This window comes from Colletotrichum truncatum (genome assembly GCF_014235925.2).
Source record: "Colletotrichum truncatum strain CMES1059 chromosome Unknown Contig_0006, whole genome shotgun sequence".
NCBI lineage: Eukaryota > Fungi > Ascomycota > Sordariomycetes > Glomerellales > Glomerellaceae > Colletotrichum > Colletotrichum truncatum.
The window spans coordinates 2,056,801-2,077,857 of NW_027222403.1; the positions used below are offsets into that span (position 1 = coordinate 2,056,801).

Here is a 21,057-nt window from a genome sequence, read left to right on the forward strand (position 1 = left end):
TTCAACCTTGGCCCCAACGGCCTGTCCAACCAGCTGGGACTGGTCTGTGTCTGGGGTGGCCCTGGGCTCTGCCGTCTCTTGGTTCCCGAATTAATGCGAATCTATCCACACCAGGACAACAGATGAGGACGAAAGCGCCACCAACTCAGTTTTGGACACGCCAGGACAAGAGTATTGTAATCTGTCGACACTTCAGTGGTCTGTGGTAATTGAAAGCGCCTATCCGGCCGGGCGAGCACCAAAGATTATGGGGCAAAAGTACGGCGACACCAGGACAACATGCAGTGATGGAATTAATATATCAAGGCGAAACGTCGCCCTTTCCTCCAAAATTAAACCATAGGAAAGCAAAGTGCAATCCAAACAACGGAGGCTATAAACCATTTTATCCTTCCGTGAATCCATCCACCATGCCAACCATACCGAAAAGCATCTCTAAGGCATCCTCACAAGATGCTACCAAGTCCCTCAAGAAGAAGACTAGAGATCAGCTCAAAGGTACGTCAAGCTTCCCTTTCGTATCCCGACTCTTTAGGTCTGACGAGATTATGGTCAGAATTGCCGGAGGTACTTTCCATGTGGATCGAGGAGTCGAGCGGTACTCAAGCATATGGAGACCCCTGGAACTCGGTGCGGGCCGATGCGGATCCTAGAGGCAACCCAAACGCAAAAATATGACGAGGTGGTAGGAGAAAGGAACTCGACCATGGTGGAATCTTGAAATCATTGCTCCTGAACAGCGGAGGTGTGTGTGTCGTTGTTGGTCTGTGTGTGCTGGAAGCTCCGAGATGTCTGTGTCATCTTTTAGAGCGTGTGTTTAGAATAAAGCGACTGTAGTGGTGATACCAAGTGCATTGTCGTGCCTCATATCGTATTAGCATTATCGACTGTTTCGAGTCCGTTGCAAGTGTCGTAATATCATGTCTAGTCCTCCCTCAAGGTGCTGTTGGTCGCTTGAAAGGATGAGCCTCCGTGTTAAACACCCATTCGTCCAAACTCATCAGTTCGGGGTCCGAGAAGATCAGATAAAAGTACTTCAATGTCTCGGCAAAGAAGAAGCTGTCCATCGTATCTTCCTGTCGAGATTGTGTGTATGTAACATCAGCCACCACAGCATGGGCGTCATCAGTTGTTGTCACTTTCTGGACAGCTTGAAACATGTCCCAGGCCATATCAACCAAATCTTCCTTTCCAGTAATTCTGTAAAGAATGAAAAGACTCTCTATACCCTCGGGTCGCAGGTTGTAGCGTGCATCATCAATCCTCCAGAACCCCCTAGGAGCATGGCGACTGCTTTGAGCAGCCCACTTCTTTTCATCCCATTCGCAGCCGTCGATCGTGTCGCACTTGACGATTTGCGACTTCTCGGGCATGAGCCCGCTCTTGAAGGACCTGTACGCCCACGCGCATCCTCGTGCCAACCTGTCTCCAACCTCGACGTCTTCCGGGATTCCGAAGAGCTTCCCAGCCATGGCGAACATTCCCCCTGCGAAGCACGAAAGATGCTCCAGCTCTGCAATCTGGTCGATCTTCCTAAGCTTCTCGTTCACTACAGCAGTTCCAAGTAACAGTATATCTTCCTTCTTGGGGGTCATAGGGCGAAACAGAAGTTGAGCCTTGGCTGCCTTTGCAGCTCCCAGATACATCTTCTCATACGAGGCATCGAGACCACCAAGCAGGGCATACATCTTTGGCAAGTACTCATATAGCGAGTCGCCGTCGCCGCCTAAACGGAAAACGTTGTTGAGAGTCTGAAAATCATCGCGTACGTGAAGAAATTTGGGCCACAAGCCTGGCAGTAGCGTATCGTCCTGCATTTCGTCGAAAACCACCTTGATGCGCTCAACCGCATCATAGAACTTGAAATCGCCTGTTATCTGCGCCAGTCTGGTGAATTCCAGTGAGAGACTACCGATGGATGCGGCGCTTTGATAAGGATCCGGCAACACTTTGCCGGCCCTAAGCTCCACGAAGTTGAAAGCGTAGGGCGGAAGCCTGTTGGGAGTGTCAAAGGCAGCATACAGCATGTTGGCAAGCTCAACAGCCTTGTCGAGCAGAATATGCTCGTTGCTGAGATCGAATGCGGACACGAGGCCTCCGAGATATCTGATATTCGTCTCAAAAACATTGCATCTCGGATCTGTCGAGTTATTCCAGTCAATCGTGCCAACGAACTGGACAGCCCTGTTGAAGTCATCGTATAGACCCATCAACCATAATGTGTCTAGAGAATCGACTAAAGTGGCACCCCATCCGTTATGTCGATTTCTTCCTCTCAAAGACAAAGGTTGCAACTCGTCATAACCCCAAGCATGCCGGGCATAAGACTGCCAGCTCTTCTTGAAAGCATTCCGTACCTCGTTTCGACGAGAGCTCATGAGGCCGATATCTCTCTTCAGGCTGTCTGAGTGTTGTGTCGCAAACTCGAACTGAATCTTAGGTAAGTCCAAGGGTGATGCCGAGGGCAATCGTGCCATCTCAGCCTCTGATACTGGATGTCTCTGGGGATGTGTGGACCAATCATAGCCGCTCTTGCTATACGGAACGTCACGTAATATCGCCGGGTGTTCTTCATCGTTCTGTAGAAACAAAACACTTAGAATAATTAAGATAGCGAGCAGGGCAAGCACCCGATTTGTCGGTGGAGAATGATTTCGTAGTTGGAATTTTGCTACCATTTTGGAAAGAGAAATTTACCGCACTAGAATGACAGAAACAAAACAAACACATAAGTGATAGAGGCTGGAAGGAAGAGAACACGCAGGTCAGACAGTTTTGTAAGGACAGTCGCCTCTCGTCATCGGATTTTCACCGCAGGAAGCCCGTGGTGCAGGTAGGTCTTCTGCCATTTGCGGCGTTTGACGTCTCGAAGGTATGCTGCTGTGGTGTGCATCCTCCGTGAAACGCGAAGGGAGACCCATGGTTCGCTGGTGCTGACAATGTGTTGTCTGTGCTGGATAGGCCACTCGGACGGACAAGACATCAACTGAGCTCGCGATTAGACCTCTTGGGTGGCTTGGATGCCGCTTGGCCCAAATACGCAGCGAACAACGATAGAACATGCTCAAAAACGGCAACTAAGCCAATAGTCTATGTTGGCTTTCATCATGGCAGATGCGGGCGGTTACAAGTGTAACGCGAGTAGCACGTTCGTGCGGAGAAGAAACCCTTGTTCGACGAATGGTTAAATGAATTTTCAGGTCCCATAGATGCCATTCCAACTATTCATGACTGAACAAAGCTGTCATGAATGACATTGAAAGTCACTAGATCGGGTTTCTTGCACGAGCTTTACTGACGTACCGTTTCATGGGACTTGACATGTTTCAAGGGTCAGATGCTGACCGAACTCAGTTGGAGTTGACCGTAGTGGTAGTGGCGAAGAGTGGAGAGTGGATAACAACGGCGCTTCCGTGAGTGAGACAGCGGAGCCCCCCCCGCCGGCCCGAGTGCGTCGGGTTAAAGACGGGCAACACTTCGCTAGCGCCACTTTTCGAGAAAGTCTTGTGGCTGGAGCTTTGTCACCGCCTAAATTTTTCAAATTTCTGCCGCATCCCACCTTCCAGGTCTAGGATCGTCGGCATTGTTCTTGCTCTCCAGACCCGGTAACGTAAACTCTAGTTCTACGTGTCGAGTAACAGCAAAATGTCGTCCCTTCGCAACGCCGTACAGAGGCGCTCCCATAGGGAGCGTGCTCAACCTTTGGAGCGCCAGCGCTTCGGCCTTCTCGAAAAGCACAAGGTTCGTGATGCAGCATCCTGCCGCGATGCATCTATAGAAAGTCTTACTGACGAGGATTTGAAATGTAGGACTACTCCCTCCGTGCCAAAGATTACAACAAGAAGAAAGCCCAGATCAAGTCTCTGCGTCAAAAGGCTGCTGAACGTAACGAGGATGAGTTCTACTTCGGCATGCTCAGTCGCTCCGGCCCGGGATCGCGCCTCAAGGATGGCAAGGGCTGGTCCGGCACAGTCGCCGGCGACCGCGGTAACAAGGCAATGGATATGGACACAGTCCGTCTGCTCAAGACACAGGATGTTGGATACATCCGTACGATGCGCAACGTCATCTCCAAGGAGGTGAAGCGTCTAGAGGAGCAGATCGTGCTCATCGGTGGCGTTGATGCTGCTTCCAACAACGACGACGATGACGACGACGAGGACACGAAGCCCGCGAGACCAAGAAAGATTGTTTTCTTGGACGGCACCGAGGAGAGAGACGAGGCCGTCGAAGAGGCAATGGAACTGGTTGAGGACGACGAGGACGCTGAAGACGAGTTTAAGGGATTCGACGATGAGGACGAGAAGGACGATGCTAAGCTTAAGAAAGAGATGGCGATAGCGAGATTACGGTTGCAACTACAAAACGCGAAAAAGAAGCTCAAGGTTCTTACGCGGGCTGAGGATGGCCTTGAGATACAACGTGCGAAGATGGCCAAGACGGCAACCTCTGGCGGTGTCACCAAAAAGGGCAAGAAAATTATGGTTCGGACGCGGAAGAGGTGAAAAGAGGGACGTTTCTTACAAAATATCGGTCGGCGAACAAAAAGTTTTATGGTGTGTTTTCATGTTCTTCATTCATCCTAATATCTGAGCGTTTATGAAAAGCCACGCTCAGAAAGTCGTCATGCGATACCCAGGCCCCCGGAGTATAGATCTAGATGTACAAGAAAAAAGATATTCATCGCTCCTGTCCGCATCCTGGACAAGGTCTCCTAAGGAAATGATCCCATTATTCCCAACACCGTCGCGGCCCAAGGAAATACTAAAGGGAATAAACGTATCAATAAAGTGGTATCTCGTTCCGTTGCAGTCAATGCATCCTGGTTTTTTCCCCTCTCCTTATTTTGACTTCACGCCAACGCATCTCGCCAGCCCCTTGACAATCATTGCGAGCGCCTTGAAGCCTATCGTCAGCACCCACACGAAGCACTTGAACAGCCCAGACAAGAGCTTGAAAAGTGCCCTCAGCGGCCAAGGCAGCCTATCACGCGTCTCTTTGCCCACCTGCTCCAGCTTCGCGAAGCTGCTGTCTTGGCTCTCAACGTCAATTTCAAACTCCTCCATCTTACCCTTCCGCGCTGCGGCGGCCCGCTTCTTTTCCTCCCGCTTGCTCAGCCGGCGCTCACCACCCGCAGGCTCGCGCGGGGCGGGAGGGGGCTCAAATGTCTCGACCTTGAAGTTCTTCTCGTCGCCTGCTGCAACCAGCAGCAGTGCTGTGACGGCGACGTCAACAATGAAGAAGCTGTCGATTTTAGATGCAATTGCCGTGTCGACCTCAAGCCAGCCGCCGCCTGTCCCGTCACGGGTCAGCTTGGCGAGGTGTTGCGGCGACTCATGGTGTTCAAGCGTGTACTCGACCCGGCTCCAGGCGGGCGAGCGCTCGATAGTAACGCAGAAGGGCGTAGCCAGCGCCGGATGTACGAGGAAGTGCGAGCTCGTGTCGTCATCCCAGACAAGACGAGCGCACTCCGTCTCTGCAGTGACGACGGCTGTCATATCGTCGGCTCTATCCAGAGCCATCTTGGCAGCCGCCTGGGGGTAGAGAAGAGCGACGAGGCCATCGTTGGGTGGGTGCTTACGAGACTCCTCTTCTAGAGTGGTGGCGAGAACTTCCTGCCAGTGCTTGTTCTCGGCCCCCTTGCCGTTGTCCTTGTGGCCAACGACGCCACTAAGAATGCTACTCGCCGACGAGCTGGCCGTCGGGCTCGGAGCTTTGTAAATCTTATTAGGATCATGCCGGTTGACGGTAACATAGGCTGATGCCGATGTGGGATCAAGTCTGAGGCTGTAGAATGGCTGCGATGTCGAGGACAAGGTATAGATTGGTGCATCCTTTTCCTGGGACAGCTTCATACAGTATACCCTGCCTTCTGAAGACGAAGCTTTCCAGCCGTTGGCAACCTTCCACAGGCTCTTCATCTGCTCATTCGTGGAAGTATTGGGGATGATGGGGGGCTCGATCCTCCTTCTGGGCCACCTAGGAGCAGAATCATTGCTCATAGCGCTTCTCACAGGGCTTCTATGCTGCTGCTCGCGACCCTCCTCTTCTGGTTCCGGGTACCATGTTGTGCGGTTGATTACGGCCCTTGGGATATGAGTTGGGCTGGTCTGAGTCGGGAAGTACTGTTGTTGGTCGAGTGACACTTCTGGGTTGTACTGGGGGAAGATTGACCGTAGTGCAGTCTGCTCTTGTGCCGATGATGAGGACTCATGTGGCAGAGGAAGCTTTGCTATGGAGCTACGGGAGCGGTGGCTGTTGCTTCTTGCCAAAGTTTGTGCCTGAGAGAAAGCCGTGTCTGATCGTGGTGGTATGTCTGCGATGGGAGCTGGTCTCTGAATAGGAGAAACAGCCGCTTCCCGAGGCAATGCCGGCAGTTCACGATTGCTCGGCGAGTTTTGGGGATCGCTCAGTGGAGGTCGTCGAGCATCTTGTGGGGTTTGCGAGCGCTCTACAGGTGATTGCATTCTTTGCTGCGGCGTCTGTCTTTCATGGCGCGGTGAGGACGCCGAGTCAACGGGGTGAACGGTCTCTGGAGACACAGCCCGGGTCCGCGAGCGTTCGCGGGACTCTGAAGTTCGGGTTCGAGATGGGGGTCTCCGTACTGTTGGAGGCTTGGTGTTGGGGTTCGGAAAGAGAGAGTACCCTCCAGAGGGTGGCTGGGCCGACATATTGGGCTGTGTTGCGCCTCGAATCGGTTGTAGATATTGGCCTTTGGTTAATGCTATCCGAGCCCTTCACAAGTAGTAGGGCAAATACCCCTAACAGAATAAAGAATAGGTAGTACAGCTGCTACCGATGCATGGTCCCAACACTCTGGTACTATACAATAAACAGAACTTCTGTTTATTATTGAAGCACGGTAAGGTAACCCAGATGGGAGAGAGACAATGGCACGGAAACCTACGATTGCCAACGAAAACACCAGAGTATATACTTTCTCGGCATTATAGCGACGGCACTACGCTGGGTTCAGCAGCAGGTCGCCCACGGCAGACCTAGTAAGCGCTGGCTTGTCTGGGAGGCCGCGATGAGTGGTGTAAGCTCAATAAGATGGATGGAACGGGCAAGAGGGTGGTCAAGGTGCCCGACCGAAATAGATTGTTGGATGCATGATGCACCAATCAGCCCGGCCATCACACTGCATTCTAGCCGCCGAGGCCAGGGTGTGGAAAGACAGGCGCGCGGGGTTGGTTGAACGTGAGCCTCGCGCCATTGGTCGACCCTCGAAAATTGGTGCAACTCCTTCAACTCTGACCGCCTTGGTTAGTGAGATGGCATCCTGCAATCCCCGGGGCCTGCGACGTGAAAAAAGCTACGCGGGCACAATGTGGCAGGCTGGTCAGGCACATCGCGTGTCCCGGCCGCATCTGCGCAAGGGCTAGTCAAAAGTGACCCAAATGCATGCCGACGTTCCATGGAGCTTCATGAAGAGCAAAGTTGGGTCATGTCCTCTTCATTCCGGATTGCAATGTGGCTCTGAGAGCTTAAGCATCTGCTGATTAGGTGTGCTCTGTGTTTCGGTGTAGCTTCGTGTAAAGTGCCAAGACTGAGTACATTGCAATTCAGCGTTGCTTGCTCATGTGGGCGAAACCAGCACAGAACGCTCAGAATGGGGAAAAGTGGTGTTGTTGGTGGAAGAACTAACTAACTGGCTAGAGGGCTGTGGAGGCTGGCTAGAGGGCTGTGGAGGCTGGCTAAGACCAGTGGTGGCGGCCGTCAGCCCACGTGACGGGCCGGCGAGGCCTGCCACCCACAGCTCAAGTGACAGAGCAAAGAACTGACTGATGAGAACATTCCTAAATCGGCGCTGCAACAGCACTGAGGCTAGACAGACTAAATAGTTTGTCCTGGGGAGAGTTGTCTACGGACCGGAATTTAAACCCGGCATCGGTCGGCTTATGGGTCAGAGTTCCGTCGGCGCTTCAACCAGAATTATTTAAGACTCGGCCGAACCATCGTTAGACCGGACGTACCCGGGAGCATCTCCGATCGTCGGCGGCACAGTATTGAAAAGTGGAGAAACAAGGACCGCGTCAAGTAATTCGATTGTGTCAATGCCTATTGGATAAGAAACATATATATAGATCTAGTGTAGCTATCTTCAAACACAAGACCTGTAATCGTGGAGCATACGCACCTAGATGAGATACATATTCACAGCGAGAAAATCTAGCCACTGCAAAAAAAATGACGCAAATTGTGGTTATTGGGTAGCTATCGTCCCGCCTCAGAATGTTGCGCGCAAGCTAAGACATCGTAGTGCTGGCGTGATTGGACTGAGTACCGCCGTGAGACTCCAGCAAGACGGTCACAAGGTCGCAATTGTTGCCAAAGATTTTCCAAGTCCGTTTGAGGCCGTGGACGCGAAGGCCGTGATCAATTACACGTCGCAGTGGGGCGGAGCACACAACAGATGGGTCCTACCGACTAACACGATTGAGGAGCGTGATCATGGGATGGCATTAAAGACGTATAAGCACATGGAGTCTTTATCGAAAAGCAACCCCGAAGCCGGCATTACTTTTATGCCCGGAATCGAGTATCTCGAGGACCCTCCAGAGCAATACAGGACCCTCACGGAAGTGAAAGCAAAGAGTCTTGGCATAGTCGGGTTCAGGAGTTTAAGTCCACATGAGTTCCCGGACGATAAGGTAAAATGGGGTTGTGAGTACCGAACATGGTGTGTAAACCCTATGGTTTACTGTTCGTTCCTCCTGCGTAAGTTCTCATGGAATGGAGGCAAGGTGTTCCGCAAAGAGATCAGCGACCCGCTCGAAGTGTTTTCGATCAAGGAGTTGCCAAATGTGCATACGGCCATCAATTGCTCTGGGTTCGGATTTGGTGACAAGAACTCATTCATTACTAGAGGTTTGTGGACTTCTTAGTTGATTCGAAGTTTCGCCAAGGTTACTGACGCAACTTGCAGGACAAACTTGTGCCGTGGCCAACTTTAGCCCAGCAACGGTGACGCGACAGAACGCCGACGGATCGTGGACATTCTGTGTGCCTAGAAACTTTCACGGTGGTACCATTGTTGGTGGCACCAAAGAACCCGATAACTGGGACGCTGAGCCGTCATTGAAGCAAAGACAGGAGCTTTTGAAGAACTTTGCTGCTACCTACCCGACCATTCTAGAAGATGGCGGCGAATTCCGTGTCCTTAAAGACGTTGTTGGAAGACGGCCTACACGGAAAGGAGGCATGAGACTCGAGAGAGAAGACTTTCCCGGCGACCGGACGCTTATCCACGCATATGGCCTTGGAGGAAGAGGATTTGAATTGTCATGGGGTGTAGCCGAGGGAGTCATTGATTTACTAGGAGAGCAAAAGGTCAAGGCACGCTTGTAAATATGTAATTGATTCGTATGACCGTTCTGAACCTTACTGGATGTCGTTCAGTTGGTAGCTGGGATGCCATGTAATTAAATGGTAACCAAGATATCGGCGTACCCCAACTGTTATGGCTACTTTGTTCGGAGCGATATCGGCTACTGAGGTAGCGGCCAGTGGTGGCAGCGCCGATAGAAGAAGATCACCGTTCAGTGGCTACAGGCATGGTACCTGCATAGTGCCTTGGCAGCTGACTGGCCACTGAAAAGCCAACCCGTTGACACCTGTTGGGGAAGGGAGAAAAAAATCAATTGAACGGAAGGAGGCAAGGAGAAAAAAAAAAAAAAACTTCTGGGCGACTGCCATCCCATGTCATTCATACCCCGCGCTCCGAAGGCGGTGTAAGTCCCTGGGACTCACTTCTGGTGGTATGTTTAGAGTCATTCAAAGCCCCACGTACCTTCTAAGGTGCCTTTAACTTTGAGCTTCCCTCCTTCAATACTTTCACTTCCACATCGTGATATTTATCTAAGCCAATAACCAGCTTGCGCTTTTTGTCCTACACAACTCAATTGGAATTTCCCGAATCCGTCAAAATGTCTGGCACCGTCATCCACCTCCGGTCCGAAAAGTTCAAGTTGCTGGAGCACCGCTCCGCGCTTACGCCTACTACCGCTAAGGCTATGATCGATGCTGGCTACACCGTCAACGTCGAACGTAGCCCTGAGCGCATCTTTGACGATTCCGAGTTCGAGAAAGTCGGCTGCAACCTGGTTGAGGAGAGTTCTTGGAAGCAGGCCCCCAAGGATCACATTATTCTTGGATTGAAGGAGATTGAGGAGGGCAGTGGTGAGTCACTGACAGCTCTAGCAGCTACAGCTTCGAAGTAGAGCTGACAATATTTCCAGAGCCTCTTGAGCACGTCTTCATTCATTTCCAGCATTGCTTCAAGAACCAGGGTGGCTGGTCTGAGGCTCTGTCTCGGTACCCTCGCGGAAACGGTACCCTTCTCGACCTCGAGTTCCTCCAGAATGACACTGGTCGTCGCGTCGCCGCCTTCGGATACCACGCTGGCTTTGCTGGAGCTGCTTTGGCCATAGAGAACTGGGCCTGGCAGCTTACCCACCCCTCTGAACCCTTCCCCAGCGTCGAGAGCTACCCCAACGAGGATGCTCTGCTGGTCGATGTTAAGAAGGCTTTATCTGAGGGCCAGGCCAAGGCTGGAAAGGTGCCCCGTGTGATCGTAATTGGTGCCCTTGGTCGCTGCGGCTCCGGTGCTGTCGACATGTGCCTTAAGGCCGGTATTCCTACTGAGCAGATCCTCAAGTGGGATATGGCTGAGACCAAGAAGGGTGGTCCCTTCCCCGAGATCGTCGAGTCTGACATCTTCGTGAACTGCATCTACCTCAACCAGCCTGTTGGACACGTACGTATTTATCACGATTTCCGCCCCCTTTCTTCTACAAACAAAGCTGACTTTTCTTCTTCAGTTCGTCAACCGCGAGTCGCTCAAGTCCCCTGGCAGAAACCTCTCTGTTGTCTGCGACGTCTCCGCCGACACCACCAACCCCCACAACCCTGGTATGCCAAATCTCATGTCAATAGCTTCAACCAATACTGACCAATGCAACACAGTCCCCATCTACACTGTGGCTACAACGTTCGATAAGCCCACAGTTCCCGTCGAGGGCTTTACCAACCCTCCCCTGAGCGTCATTAGCATCGACCACCTGCCCAGTCTGCTGCCCCGCGAGTCTTCCGAGGCCTTCAGCAACGACCTTCTACCCACCCTTCTGGAACTTAAGAACTGGCGCAATGACCCAGTCTGGGCTCGCGCCGAGAAGCTCTTCCAGGAGAAGGTGGCCACCCTTCCTGCCGAGTCCCTTGAGAACAAGGCCTAGTGGGCTCCAATCAAGCCGTATTTATGTTTCTGAAATGGACAATGGCGTTTATGGTGAGGGATCTTACGACTGAAAGGGTACATAAGAAGAGTCAATCACACTCTGGGATGTAAAAGCTACATAGAGAAAAGCTTAAACTCTGGGTACGCACTTCCTGCGATGGAAGGTACCGTTGAATGGAAGATATAGGCCCGAGTAAAGAGGCCATTGAAGTATCCAATGATTTCCATGATAATGACCGCCGTCTCCTGGCTTCGGTCTCCTTTTTATTGGTTGTAGTATACAGGGTGTTGTTGTATTTGTACACGCCGAATGTCCGCGCCGTTAGAGCAGGGTGTCCCAAGCCATTGTTCCGGAACGCCCAACATATGCAACTGATCTCTACTCTCTCCACCCGGTCGTATCCCAGTCTTCTGTCACAACTGGACCTTTCGGGTACTCATAGCTTGAGTTGATCGAGGTCTCCTCTCTTACCTCTTTTCCGCAGCGGCGGCAGCAGCCTTCTCCTCTTCCCACCTCTTCCGATCCCTGGCAGCATAACCGCCAACCCTCTCGGCCTGGCGCATCTTCTCCTCCTCCTTCCTCCTCGTCTCTGCGTCCTTCTCGGGCAGACCCCACCACTCACGTATGAAGTCCTCTTGCTGCGCCTTCTTGACGGCCTTGCGCTCGCGCTCCTTCTGCCTCTCAAGACGCTTCGCGAACCATTCCTCGCGGGCGGCATCCTGCTCCGCCGCCGTTGCGTGCGACTTCATGCACCCGTTCATCACGCGCAGTTGCTCACGGCAGACGAAAGAGACGGTAAAGGTCCTGTTCAAGGCGCAGTCTGCGAACGCTGTTCGACAGAATAATGTGTCAGCGGGCAATTCCAATAGGATGGGAGAGCAATTGATCCTCCAAGTCGACAGAGAAGTTCCTGGTTCCATCTCGGCCGAGGGAAGAAGTCTCTCTGTGACCTGGATGATTGAACGGGAGACGGGGGAATACGCACCCTTGATCTCGGGCGCGCAGGCACTGCGCACGCGCGCGTAGTAGATGTCTCTGATCTGTGCCTCCTGGGAGGCCGAGAGGGGGAGCGGGTTGCGCGAGGGCATGGGCAGGCCCTCGCCGGCGCCGCCGGTCGGGTTCGGAGCCGCCATCGCGGCCATCAACGGGTTTCCGAGGTGTTTTTTAATTTTATTTTATACGTCGCCCCGGTGGAAGGCAGGGAGACCTGCGAGTTCGCACCAAAAAAAAAGGACTGGAGAAGTTCGCTGCCCGTCGTACTTGAGCGTTCTTCTTGGTGACTGTCCTCACTCGGTCAGTGCCGGTCGTCGGGTCGTCGGATTGGGATTTGCTCAGGTGGTTCGATGGCGAGAGGGTGGATAACCCAGAGCTCTCTGTCTGTCTCTGACGGGCATGCCCGTGCTCCCCCCCAAACGGAGCTTGCCAATTGAGACTTTTTGCCGGCTGGGGAGGGTTCACCGCCTACCTGGTTTGAGCGCAGTTACGGGGGCACCCGTGACTAAATATCGACAGACACTTACTGGTTTGAAATGCAACTAACAGCCGTTTGCGGGCCAATGGATTCTTGACCGAGTGAAGTGTCTGGCATGTTGTTGTAAGCAAACAAACAGTTATATAGTTCAAATTCGGGAAGTTGCAAAATCATATAACTCGTATCAGCACGCACGTGAGGAGTTCCTTGCCGTCGCAGTCCTGTCAATGGCATTCGCACATACAACTCACAAGCATGTGAGCTGGTCGACTTGGATTAGCATACGTAATTTGAGGATAACAAGTAGTCAATCTCAACTCACGGAAGGGAAAAAATAAATAAGAGGAAAAAGTCAAGATCATTGAACGCCAACATTGTGTTTTTTCTATTTCTTTTTAGAAGAGCACTACATAGTGAGACTGCCTGGCAATCGACAAATGCTGGACTTATACGTCCTTTTTCTCCTCCTCGATCTCGCTTTCAGGGGCCCGCTGCAACTCAAGACTTTCCTTAGTGTCTTTACCCTTTTTCTTCATGGAAAACTTGGTGCTCCAGCCAGCCATTCTGCTTTCCTTGGTCTCCTTAGACTTGGAGGGTCCAAGTGAGGGACTACCAGTGCCACTGTCGTAGCTTCGACCAAGCAGCCCCTCCTCGCCAAAGTCATCAAGGTCACCAAAGCTGGATCTCTCGGCTGACATATTCTTGTCTGAATTGGCCGTGCTTCCGGGTCCCTTCTTGAAGAGCCCGGATTCCTTACTCAGTCGAGAGGAAAGACTGAATTTGCTAGAGCTTCCTTTCCTGAAGAGCTTGCGGACTACGTTTTCCTGATCCTTCGCATTGGAATTGGAATCGGATAGCGTGCTCGACAACGCCCGGTCAAGCGTCAAAGACTCCCGAGACTCAGAGACTGAGGTCTGCGTATGGACAGAAAACGCGTCGCGAGACTTTCTTGAGTCGGTAGGAGATGTGTCATAGCCGTGAGGCAGGTCGAGGTTGGCAGGGATGCTTTTGCCTTTCTCCTTAGCCTCCTTGTCCTTAGTCTTGTCTTTGGACTTGTCCTTTGATTTGGCCTTGTCCTTGTCTTTACCGGAGTCGCTTTCCTTATCCTTCCAACCGAACAGGCCTCCAATAAAAGTCGGGGCCGCCGGATTTAGACGCTGGCTCAACGAAGCCCTGGACTCTTGAGTCTGTTTGTTGGCCGGCGGCCTGCTTCCAATAACTCCAACCTGACTTGGAGAGACTTGAGGATCATTCAGCGCTTCGTGGTCTAGAATTTCGTCGTCCGCTGATGCTAACGTTGTCTTCAGAATCGCGGGAGAGCCGTGAATTGAGGGCCGCCTGGATGGATTCCGCGATGTCCATAGACCGTTATCCGACCAGAACCGATTCTTGTCCCCTGGATGATTCCAGATTGAGCCGCTATCAGTAGAAGGACGTGGCAAATCTGCCGATGCCATGGAAGCGGGCCGAGGGCTGCTAGGATCGCGATCCGCAAAGGCTCCACTAAACGGCATCAGACGCCTAGCTGACGAGAACATGCCTCTTGGCACAAGCGATCCACTCCCGTCGAGCGTTTCGGGTCCGGCTGAGTTTCGGTTCTGAGTATAAGATGAAAAGCTAGTCCGGCGTCTATTTGTAGGCTCTGAATCGTCAGTCTGACGAGGGAAGGATTGGCTTTGGCCATGCTTAAGGCTGCCTAGAAGTGGACCACCTTCATCAGCGGCCTTGACGCCCCTATTCCGATGGAAGGATGAGAAGATGTTGCCAAGTCTGTGTCCGGACGGCGAAGGCTGCGCGCCCGGCGACGTTGTGATGTCCTGTAGCGAAGCACGGTCGCTATTGTCCGTTGCCAGCGGTGGAAAGTTTGGCTTATGCGATGATCCAGGAGGGCTTGAATGTACACTCTTCGATTGTCCTGACGATGCTGGCGACTGAGCCTCGTAGTCAAGATCTGGTGCGAAGGGGCTTTTCCGAGAAAATGAGCTAGGACTATGAGGATCGTCATCGAGGTCGTCGCCTAAAATACCAGATGGCAGCAACATGGTGGCTGTAGGGCTCAATGGAGCACCTGCGGTGAGAGCTCTCATGTCTGCTTCAAGGAAATATTCCGTTGGCAGGCCATCACCTCCTTGCATGTCCGCAAACTGGGCAAACGCTGAGCGGCTGTTAAAGCCAATGGGAGGCCCATAGGGGGAATCTGAGGCTGGGTAGGGACCAGTCGGGGATGGAACGGCAGGGTTCGCAAGAGGATTACCATTGCGGCTCCGGCGTTTGATCTGAGTGGGTGCGTTCTGCTCGAAATCGACACCAGATGAGTTTGCCTGATTAAAGAACTGAAGGCCCTGTTGGGTCGAGGCGTACAGTTGAGCGTTCAGAACATGTAAGTGACCATCAAGCTGCTGGGCCTTTCTGTTCTCCATAATCAGTTGACTTTGGAGCTCCCGTCGCTTGATTTCGAACTCCCTCTTCATCCTCCGATCGTCTTCTCGCCAAGTATCATCTTCCTCTCCCCCAGGGAGCTTCTTGCGTTCATCTTCAAGCTCCTTGAGCTGCTCCTTCTTCTCCTTGTATTCGGTCTCAAGCTGGGAGTATTCCTCCTGTAATGCCGAATTTTCTTCGTCTAGATGCTTGACTTTGAGATCGCGGTCTTGCTCCAAACTTTCCTTTTCGGCTGCAAAGCCTTCACGCGTCTTGCGCATGTTTTCGATTTCGGCGGTCCATTTGTCGACATTGTCACGAACCTTTTTCAACTTGTCTTGTTTTTCCTTGAGCTGGTTCTCTTTCCGTGCCTTGTCCTTGCTAGACTGGCGCATTTGTTCATAGCTAGCTTTGACTTTCTGTTTCAGTTGTGCTGTGGCGTCGTCCTTCTCCTTTTGTACTCTCTTTTTGTCCTCCCTTTCCTTCTTGAGTCGTTCCTCAAGCTGTTTGAAATCACTTTCTTCGGTAGTATGTTGGGATGTCGTCTCGTCAATCTCTTTTCTTGTCCTCTCCAAAGCGTCGGCCAGGTCTTTGAGTGATGGTTCGGGTTGATCGCTGGGCAGATCCTTGATCGACGGCTGCTCTTGACTCGCTATAGACGGAGAATGCCTTCGGTTAACGGTGTTACGTCTCTGACCAGATGTTGTCGTCGGGCCGTCTCGTGCGGCGACGGATCCCGGCTCAAGAGATGGCGCCGCCTCGATAGTAGGAACCTGACTACGTCCGGAATTATCTTCGGCCGATTGAGACTGGCCAACTCTGGGCTCCTGATCCTGAAAGCTGTCGGGCAGACGAGAGTTGCCCAGTTCTGGTCGCCCATCGGATCGGTAAGTGCGTAATCGTATAACCTGACTACCGGCTTGAAAGTTGTTTGGCCCAACAGCGATGACGCGAATATTGTAACAATGATTGGGCCTCAGTCCAGTGACAGTGATTGCAGTCTCTTCCTGTCTCGATTCGCCAACTGTCCATATGTGTCAGCAAACCCCACACCACATCACCTATCGAAAGCTGCGGGCCGGACTGACCATTGACTCCGTTCACCTGTATCAAGAACTTTTGCACGGGTCGGTTGTGGGACGGGCGCGTCCAGTTGAGAGTTGCAGCATCGGGTCGAATGCCAGCCAAGGATACGTCGGGGGCTTCGGGAACGTCGACTCCAAGAATGCTAATCAGGTCGGTCGTTGGCTTCCATAGAGTTTGCCAGGCGCGATGAAGCAGCCTAGAAGAGGTTAAAACCAGCAACGAAGTCGCGTGCACCGCAAAGATCAGGTGAAGGGGCGCGGTAGAGTGCATGAGGAGGTGGAAGGGCGAGAATAACGTACCAAATGACTGCAGTGAGCGTCACCAACATACTGGCATGTCGAAGTAGCAGCTCATCCAGACTCCAGTATCGTATGCCCTCACGGGTGTAGTGGACAGACCAGGCGAGGCAGAGCGAAGCGTAGAGGGGGGCGACAACCCAAAAAGTCGCAAGAGTGGCGGCGTACAGAAAGAATTTCTGGAATCGACTGGCTGGTCGCTTAAGCCACCAGGCGATGAGGGAGCTGATGAGGAGGATTTTCACGAACAGGTTCCATAACATCGCCGCGTCGAGCCGAGAAAAAAAAGGAAAAAAAAGAAACCAGAAAAAAGGAGTGGAGGTGTGGAAGAAAAGCGAAGGATGAGACCGTTCGCCTGTCCTCTCTCGGGAAATTCTGGGTGGGAGGGCAGTAACAGAGATCGGTCAAGAAGGGAACGGGGAAGATGGGAGAAAATCTCGGCAGTTGGAGTGCAGTCATCTGCGGCGGCGACGTCGACGACCAGCCAAGCCAGACAGTAGTAGCCTCTAAGGACTACGCTACCGCCTGAGTCTCCAGTTGCAGTAGCGGATTCCACCAATGCCCTTGCACCGTGTTTGACCACCGCTACTTTCGCACAGTGCGGCAGCAGGCGATCAGGATGTGCCTGATACGCATGCCGGGGCGGGTGTGCTGGGGCGGAAGGCTTAGGGAGGGGCGGTAAGGCAGGCCAGACATGCCAGGCCTGGAGGGGAAGAATATGAAGCATGAGAGTGACTTCCGAAGTGAGGGCGGCTAGGTTCATCAAGGCCAAAACAAGAGTTTTTACTAATTTATTTATAGAGCATATAGACGAGTTCTTGTCTCTGAACGCTTCATTTCTTCTTCTTCTTCTTTTTACATTTGATAAGTCTAACACACAGTGATTATTGGCGCCAATCCCAACGGCCCATGGCAAGGTGCTGCCCTTCACCAACTTTGGCAGAGATGTCATCAACTATATTTCCTGCGGGATGAAGATGACGATCGAAATGGGATGGATTGTCGACATTTAACTCGCTGATTTCCCTATGACGTATTTTGCTCTACAACTTCTTTGAGTCCAGACACCAATCCTGTGTTGACTCAAACAGGCCACTCTCAGACCAACGTGAGAAATAGACATCAGTACCAATAGACGGAGACGAAGATGAAATATAGCAGCCTCAGGTTTGAGGGCACGGTACTTTTTCCCCTATACCTAACCATCCAAATACATCGCTTAGTCTCGTCTCGGTTGCTTTTGAGGCTGAAAGCTCCCCTCTGGGTTTCACCTATTGTCGCCTTGTCTTGACTGCATAGGACCAATGTTGACTATCTCCTTATAACTCAGAAACTTCCCTTGTTGCCTGACTCTCATCTGTGCCTACCTTACCTCAAGTCTCTTGTCGTAGGGTACTGGTTCTTCTCAATGTCTTGGGTACTTCATGATGGCGGATCCCTCACAGCTTACCCTTTTTTTTCCCTCCCTGTCCACTAAACGGCGCCTCCCGCCCCAAAAGCTGCCACATTGCACAGCCCCGACACCTACACCCGATGTGGCTGCAAACCAATGACGATCTCATCTTACCAAGTTTCTTACGTGAGCTCAAGGATGTGCACCCGTACCTACTCGACGCTTCTTCTCGTATCCGGACCTCGACATGACTTTGCCTCAGCCAATATTCCTTTGACGTAGGATGCATGCCCTGAATCGATACTTGGGGACCATGTGCTGCGGTGGCTGGCTGCTGAGGATCCCCTGAAAACGAACTGGAGTGAGGGGCTTGCAGCTGAAAGCAACCTATCATGCCTTGACGACGTCTCAAGGCCCTGGAATGGGGGGGCTCCATCCCATCTGAAAACGATTGAGCCAATAAATCTGACCTGACAACTGGCGGGGACCTTGACAGCCACCAGCCAGCTCCCACCTCATAGCGCTATATTTGGACTATTGAGGGGTCCTTGGCGGGGACTACAAGTAAGGTAAGCTACCTGCCTGTCGATCTCGTCTGTTTACTTGGCCTCCGCCCTTTGTTTTCTTCTGTTGCTTCAGCTCTTCGCCTTTCTTTCTTTCTTTATCATCGCATCAATCTACGTTCCAGCTATCATCTCTTCCAATTGACGCGATTGAAAGCTGTCCCAATCAAGATACCCACGACTACTACCCAATATGGAGGCCATTAAGTCTGTTCTGAACATCGGCACCAAGAAGCCTGCCCCGACCGAGCCCTCTGCTGAGCAGCTCTCCCAGCTGAAGGAGAAATACACCAAGGCCGGTCAGGACCAGGTTTTCACATTTTACGATGAGCTTTCTACCTCTGAGAAGGCTGCCCTCTATCAGCAGCTGTCCGGCTTTGACCCCGAGCACATCAACAAGATCACCGACCGCGCCCTGAATCCCCCCAAGACCGAGGATGCCTCAACTCAGTCCGGTCTTGAGCCCCTCCCCGAATCCGCTACCGCAAGCATCCTCGACTCGAAGGCCGAAGATATTGAGAAGTGGTACCAGTCGGGTCTTGACCTGATCGGACAGAACAAGGTGGCCGTCGTGCTTATGGCAGGCGGCCAGGGCACCAGATTGGGCAGCTCTGCCCCCAAGGGCTGCTTCGATATCGGTCTCCCCAGTCACAAGTCCCTTTTCCAGATTCAGGCTGAGCGTATCCGCAAGGTACAGGAGCTCGCGGCCAAGAAGGCCGGTGCCAGCAAGGCCACCGTCCCGTGGTACGTCATGACCTCCGGCCCCACTCGCGGCCCCACGGAGCAATACTTCGAGGAGAACAAATACTTCGGCCTGGACAAGTCCAACGTTATCATTTTCGAGCAGGGCGTCCTGCCTTGTATCTCGAATGAGGGCAAGATTCTCCTTGAATCCAAGGGGAAGGTGGCTGTTGCCCCTGACGGCAACGGAGGCATCTACCAAGCACTGGTTGTCTCGGACGTGATGGGAGACATGCGTAAGAGAGGTATTGAGCACATCCACGCCTACTGCGTAGACAACTGCCTCGTCAAGGTTGCCGATCCCGTTTTCATCGGCTTCTCTGCCGCCAAGGATGTCGACATCACCACCAAGGTCGTCCGTAAGCGCAACGCCACCGAGTCTGTCGGTCTGATTTTGCTCAAGAACGGCAAGCCAGATGTTGTCGAGTACTCCGAGATCGACAAGGAGACGGCCGAAGCCCAGGACCCCAAGCAGCCTGGCGTCCTCAAGTTCCGCGCCGCTAACATTGTCAACCACTACTACTCATTCCGCTTCCTCGAAAGTATTCCACAGTGGGCTCACAAGCTGCCCCACCACATTGCCCGCAAGAAGATCCCCTACGCCGACCTTAAGACTGGCTCGACCGTGAAGCCCGAGAAGCCTAATGGTATTAAGCTGGAACAGTTCGTCTTTGACGTCTTCCCCATGCTGGAGCTAAACAAGTTCGCATCCATGGAGGTGAAGCGCGAGGATGAGTTCTCGCCCCTCAAGAACGCCCGCGGCACTGGCGAGGATGACCCTGATACCAGCAAGCGCGACATTATGTTGCAGGGTAAGCGCTGGGTTGAGGCTGCAGGTGCCATTGTTACTGGCGAGAGCACTGATGATGGTGTTGAGGTTTCTCCTCTGTTTAGCTACGTAAGTCACCGCCTTTTACCACATTTTTAGAAAAACGAAGACATTAACAGCCTTTGATAGGGCGGCGAGGGTTTGGAGAAGCTCAAGGGCAAAGAGGTCAAGGCTCCCGCTGTTTTAGAGATCGAGTAAGTGTACGACTTAATGATACGGAATGATTGGCGTTAGACTGGGGCCGATCAGCTATGAAGACCATCTTGGTTGATGGGTTAGTTGTTGGAAAGCAGGCAACGAAAACTCGAATTTCAAGTACTAAATACTAAGAAAAAGTTTTGATCACATTTTCCTGTGCCTTTACGTGTTTATATGTGCTGGGCTCCAAAGACCACAATGCGTATATACCTATGTGAAAACTTGATGTGTCTTGCAGGGGAAAATCGAGCTACTCTGCCGGGTGTGGGTTCTCCGTTGAGACGGGGATGTCCGGTTAGTTGGCAAGGACAATTTAGACTTCTCCGACAGAATGGGAATTCGAAAGCGTGACATCTGCAGAGCGGAAAATTATAACTTCGTCTGAGCCTCCGCCAAGCTTTTTTGACGCCAGATCTCAGGGGAAGTTGAATCGATCAAAGGATGGATATGCCTGGTTAATGCACCTTCAATTGCACACTGTGTAAGCCAGGCTGAGTTATCTAAATCGGGATTGGATGTCCGCAACAGCCTCACTATTTTTTTTTTTGGTCCCCAACTACATTATGCTCTTCATCCTTCCCCTCTTGAGAAATTGTGTTTTTATGGAGAAGACAAAGAGAGTTGGGTCTCCTTGCGAGCATGGATTGTGGTTCATGCACCCACCTGCACATGTGATCTCGGTTCTTGGCCGTGGTTTTTTATTTTATTTTAACATGTATTTCATATTGTTCAAGCGGCGCAATTTCGTTCATGATGACGAGGGCTGAGCCGATGAAAGCAAGATATGACGGAAGATGGCAGGTTATAACACACAACCAACGGCAA

The 21,057-nt window shown here is 52.2% G+C and overlaps 9 protein-coding genes across 9 annotated transcripts; 5 read left to right on the forward strand and 4 right to left on the reverse strand.

Moving 5' to 3' along the window:
• Positions 1 to 410: 410 nt before the first annotated feature.
• On the forward strand, positions 411 to 678 carry CTRU02_209846 (uncharacterized protein; the record flags this gene model as incomplete). Its single annotated transcript, XM_036720663.2, has 2 exons — positions 411 to 498; positions 557 to 678. The coding sequence occupies 2 exons, from the start codon at positions 411 to 413 to the stop codon at positions 676 to 678; spliced, it is 210 nt and encodes a 69-aa protein (XP_036587503.2).
• Positions 679 to 935: 257 nt separating this feature from the next.
• On the reverse strand, positions 936 to 2,678 carry CTRU02_209847 (glycosyl hydrolase family 47; the record flags this gene model as incomplete). Its single annotated transcript, XM_036720664.1, has 1 exon — positions 936 to 2,678. The coding sequence occupies one exon, from the start codon at positions 2,676 to 2,678 to the stop codon at positions 936 to 938; it is 1,743 nt and encodes a 580-aa protein (XP_036587504.1).
• A 967-nt stretch (positions 2,679 to 3,645) lies between these two features.
• On the forward strand, positions 3,646 to 4,505 carry CTRU02_209848 (uncharacterized protein; the record flags this gene model as incomplete). The annotated part of the gene is made up of 2 exons (XM_036720665.1): positions 3,646 to 3,741; positions 3,810 to 4,505. The coding sequence occupies 2 exons, from the start codon at positions 3,646 to 3,648 to the stop codon at positions 4,503 to 4,505; spliced, it is 792 nt and encodes a 263-aa protein (XP_036587505.1).
• A 336-nt stretch (positions 4,506 to 4,841) lies between these two features.
• On the reverse strand, positions 4,842 to 6,671 carry CTRU02_209849 (uncharacterized protein; the record flags this gene model as incomplete). The annotated part of the gene is made up of 1 exon (XM_036720666.1): positions 4,842 to 6,671. One exon carries the CDS (start codon positions 6,669 to 6,671, stop codon positions 4,842 to 4,844), a length of 1,830 nt encoding a protein of 609 aa, XP_036587506.1.
• A 1,519-nt stretch (positions 6,672 to 8,190) lies between these two features.
• On the forward strand, positions 8,191 to 9,351 carry CTRU02_209850 (FAD dependent oxidoreductase superfamily protein; the record flags this gene model as incomplete). Its single annotated transcript, XM_036720667.1, has 3 exons — positions 8,191 to 8,213; positions 8,264 to 8,871; positions 8,930 to 9,351. 3 exons carry the CDS (start codon positions 8,191 to 8,193, stop codon positions 9,349 to 9,351), a joined length of 1,053 nt encoding a protein of 350 aa, XP_036587507.1.
• A 578-nt stretch (positions 9,352 to 9,929) lies between these two features.
• CTRU02_209851 (saccharopine dehydrogenase) lies at positions 9,930 to 11,234 on the forward strand (the record flags this gene model as incomplete). Its single annotated transcript, XM_070205344.1, has 4 exons — positions 9,930 to 10,182; positions 10,242 to 10,786; positions 10,824 to 10,914; positions 10,969 to 11,234. 4 exons carry the CDS (start codon positions 9,930 to 9,932, stop codon positions 11,232 to 11,234), a joined length of 1,155 nt encoding a protein of 384 aa, XP_070060992.1.
• A 470-nt stretch (positions 11,235 to 11,704) lies between these two features.
• CTRU02_209852 (cytochrome c oxidase biogenesis protein) lies at positions 11,705 to 12,370 on the reverse strand (the record flags this gene model as incomplete). The annotated part of the gene is made up of 1 exon (XM_070205345.1): positions 11,705 to 12,370. One exon carries the CDS (start codon positions 12,368 to 12,370, stop codon positions 11,705 to 11,707), a length of 666 nt encoding a protein of 221 aa, XP_070060993.1.
• A 784-nt stretch (positions 12,371 to 13,154) lies between these two features.
• Positions 13,155 to 16,482, reverse strand: CTRU02_209853 (fibronectin type iii domain protein; the record flags this gene model as incomplete). The annotated part of the gene is made up of 2 exons (XM_036720670.1): positions 13,155 to 16,150; positions 16,215 to 16,482. The coding sequence occupies 2 exons, from the start codon at positions 16,480 to 16,482 to the stop codon at positions 13,155 to 13,157; spliced, it is 3,264 nt and encodes a 1,087-aa protein (XP_036587510.1).
• A 2,175-nt stretch (positions 16,483 to 18,657) lies between these two features.
• On the forward strand, positions 18,658 to 20,232 carry CTRU02_209854 (udp-n-acetylglucosamine pyrophosphorylase; the record flags this gene model as incomplete). Its single annotated transcript, XM_036720671.1, has 2 exons — positions 18,658 to 20,103; positions 20,164 to 20,232. The coding sequence occupies 2 exons, from the start codon at positions 18,658 to 18,660 to the stop codon at positions 20,230 to 20,232; spliced, it is 1,515 nt and encodes a 504-aa protein (XP_036587511.1).
• Between the last annotated feature and the right edge of the window lie 825 nt (positions 20,233 to 21,057).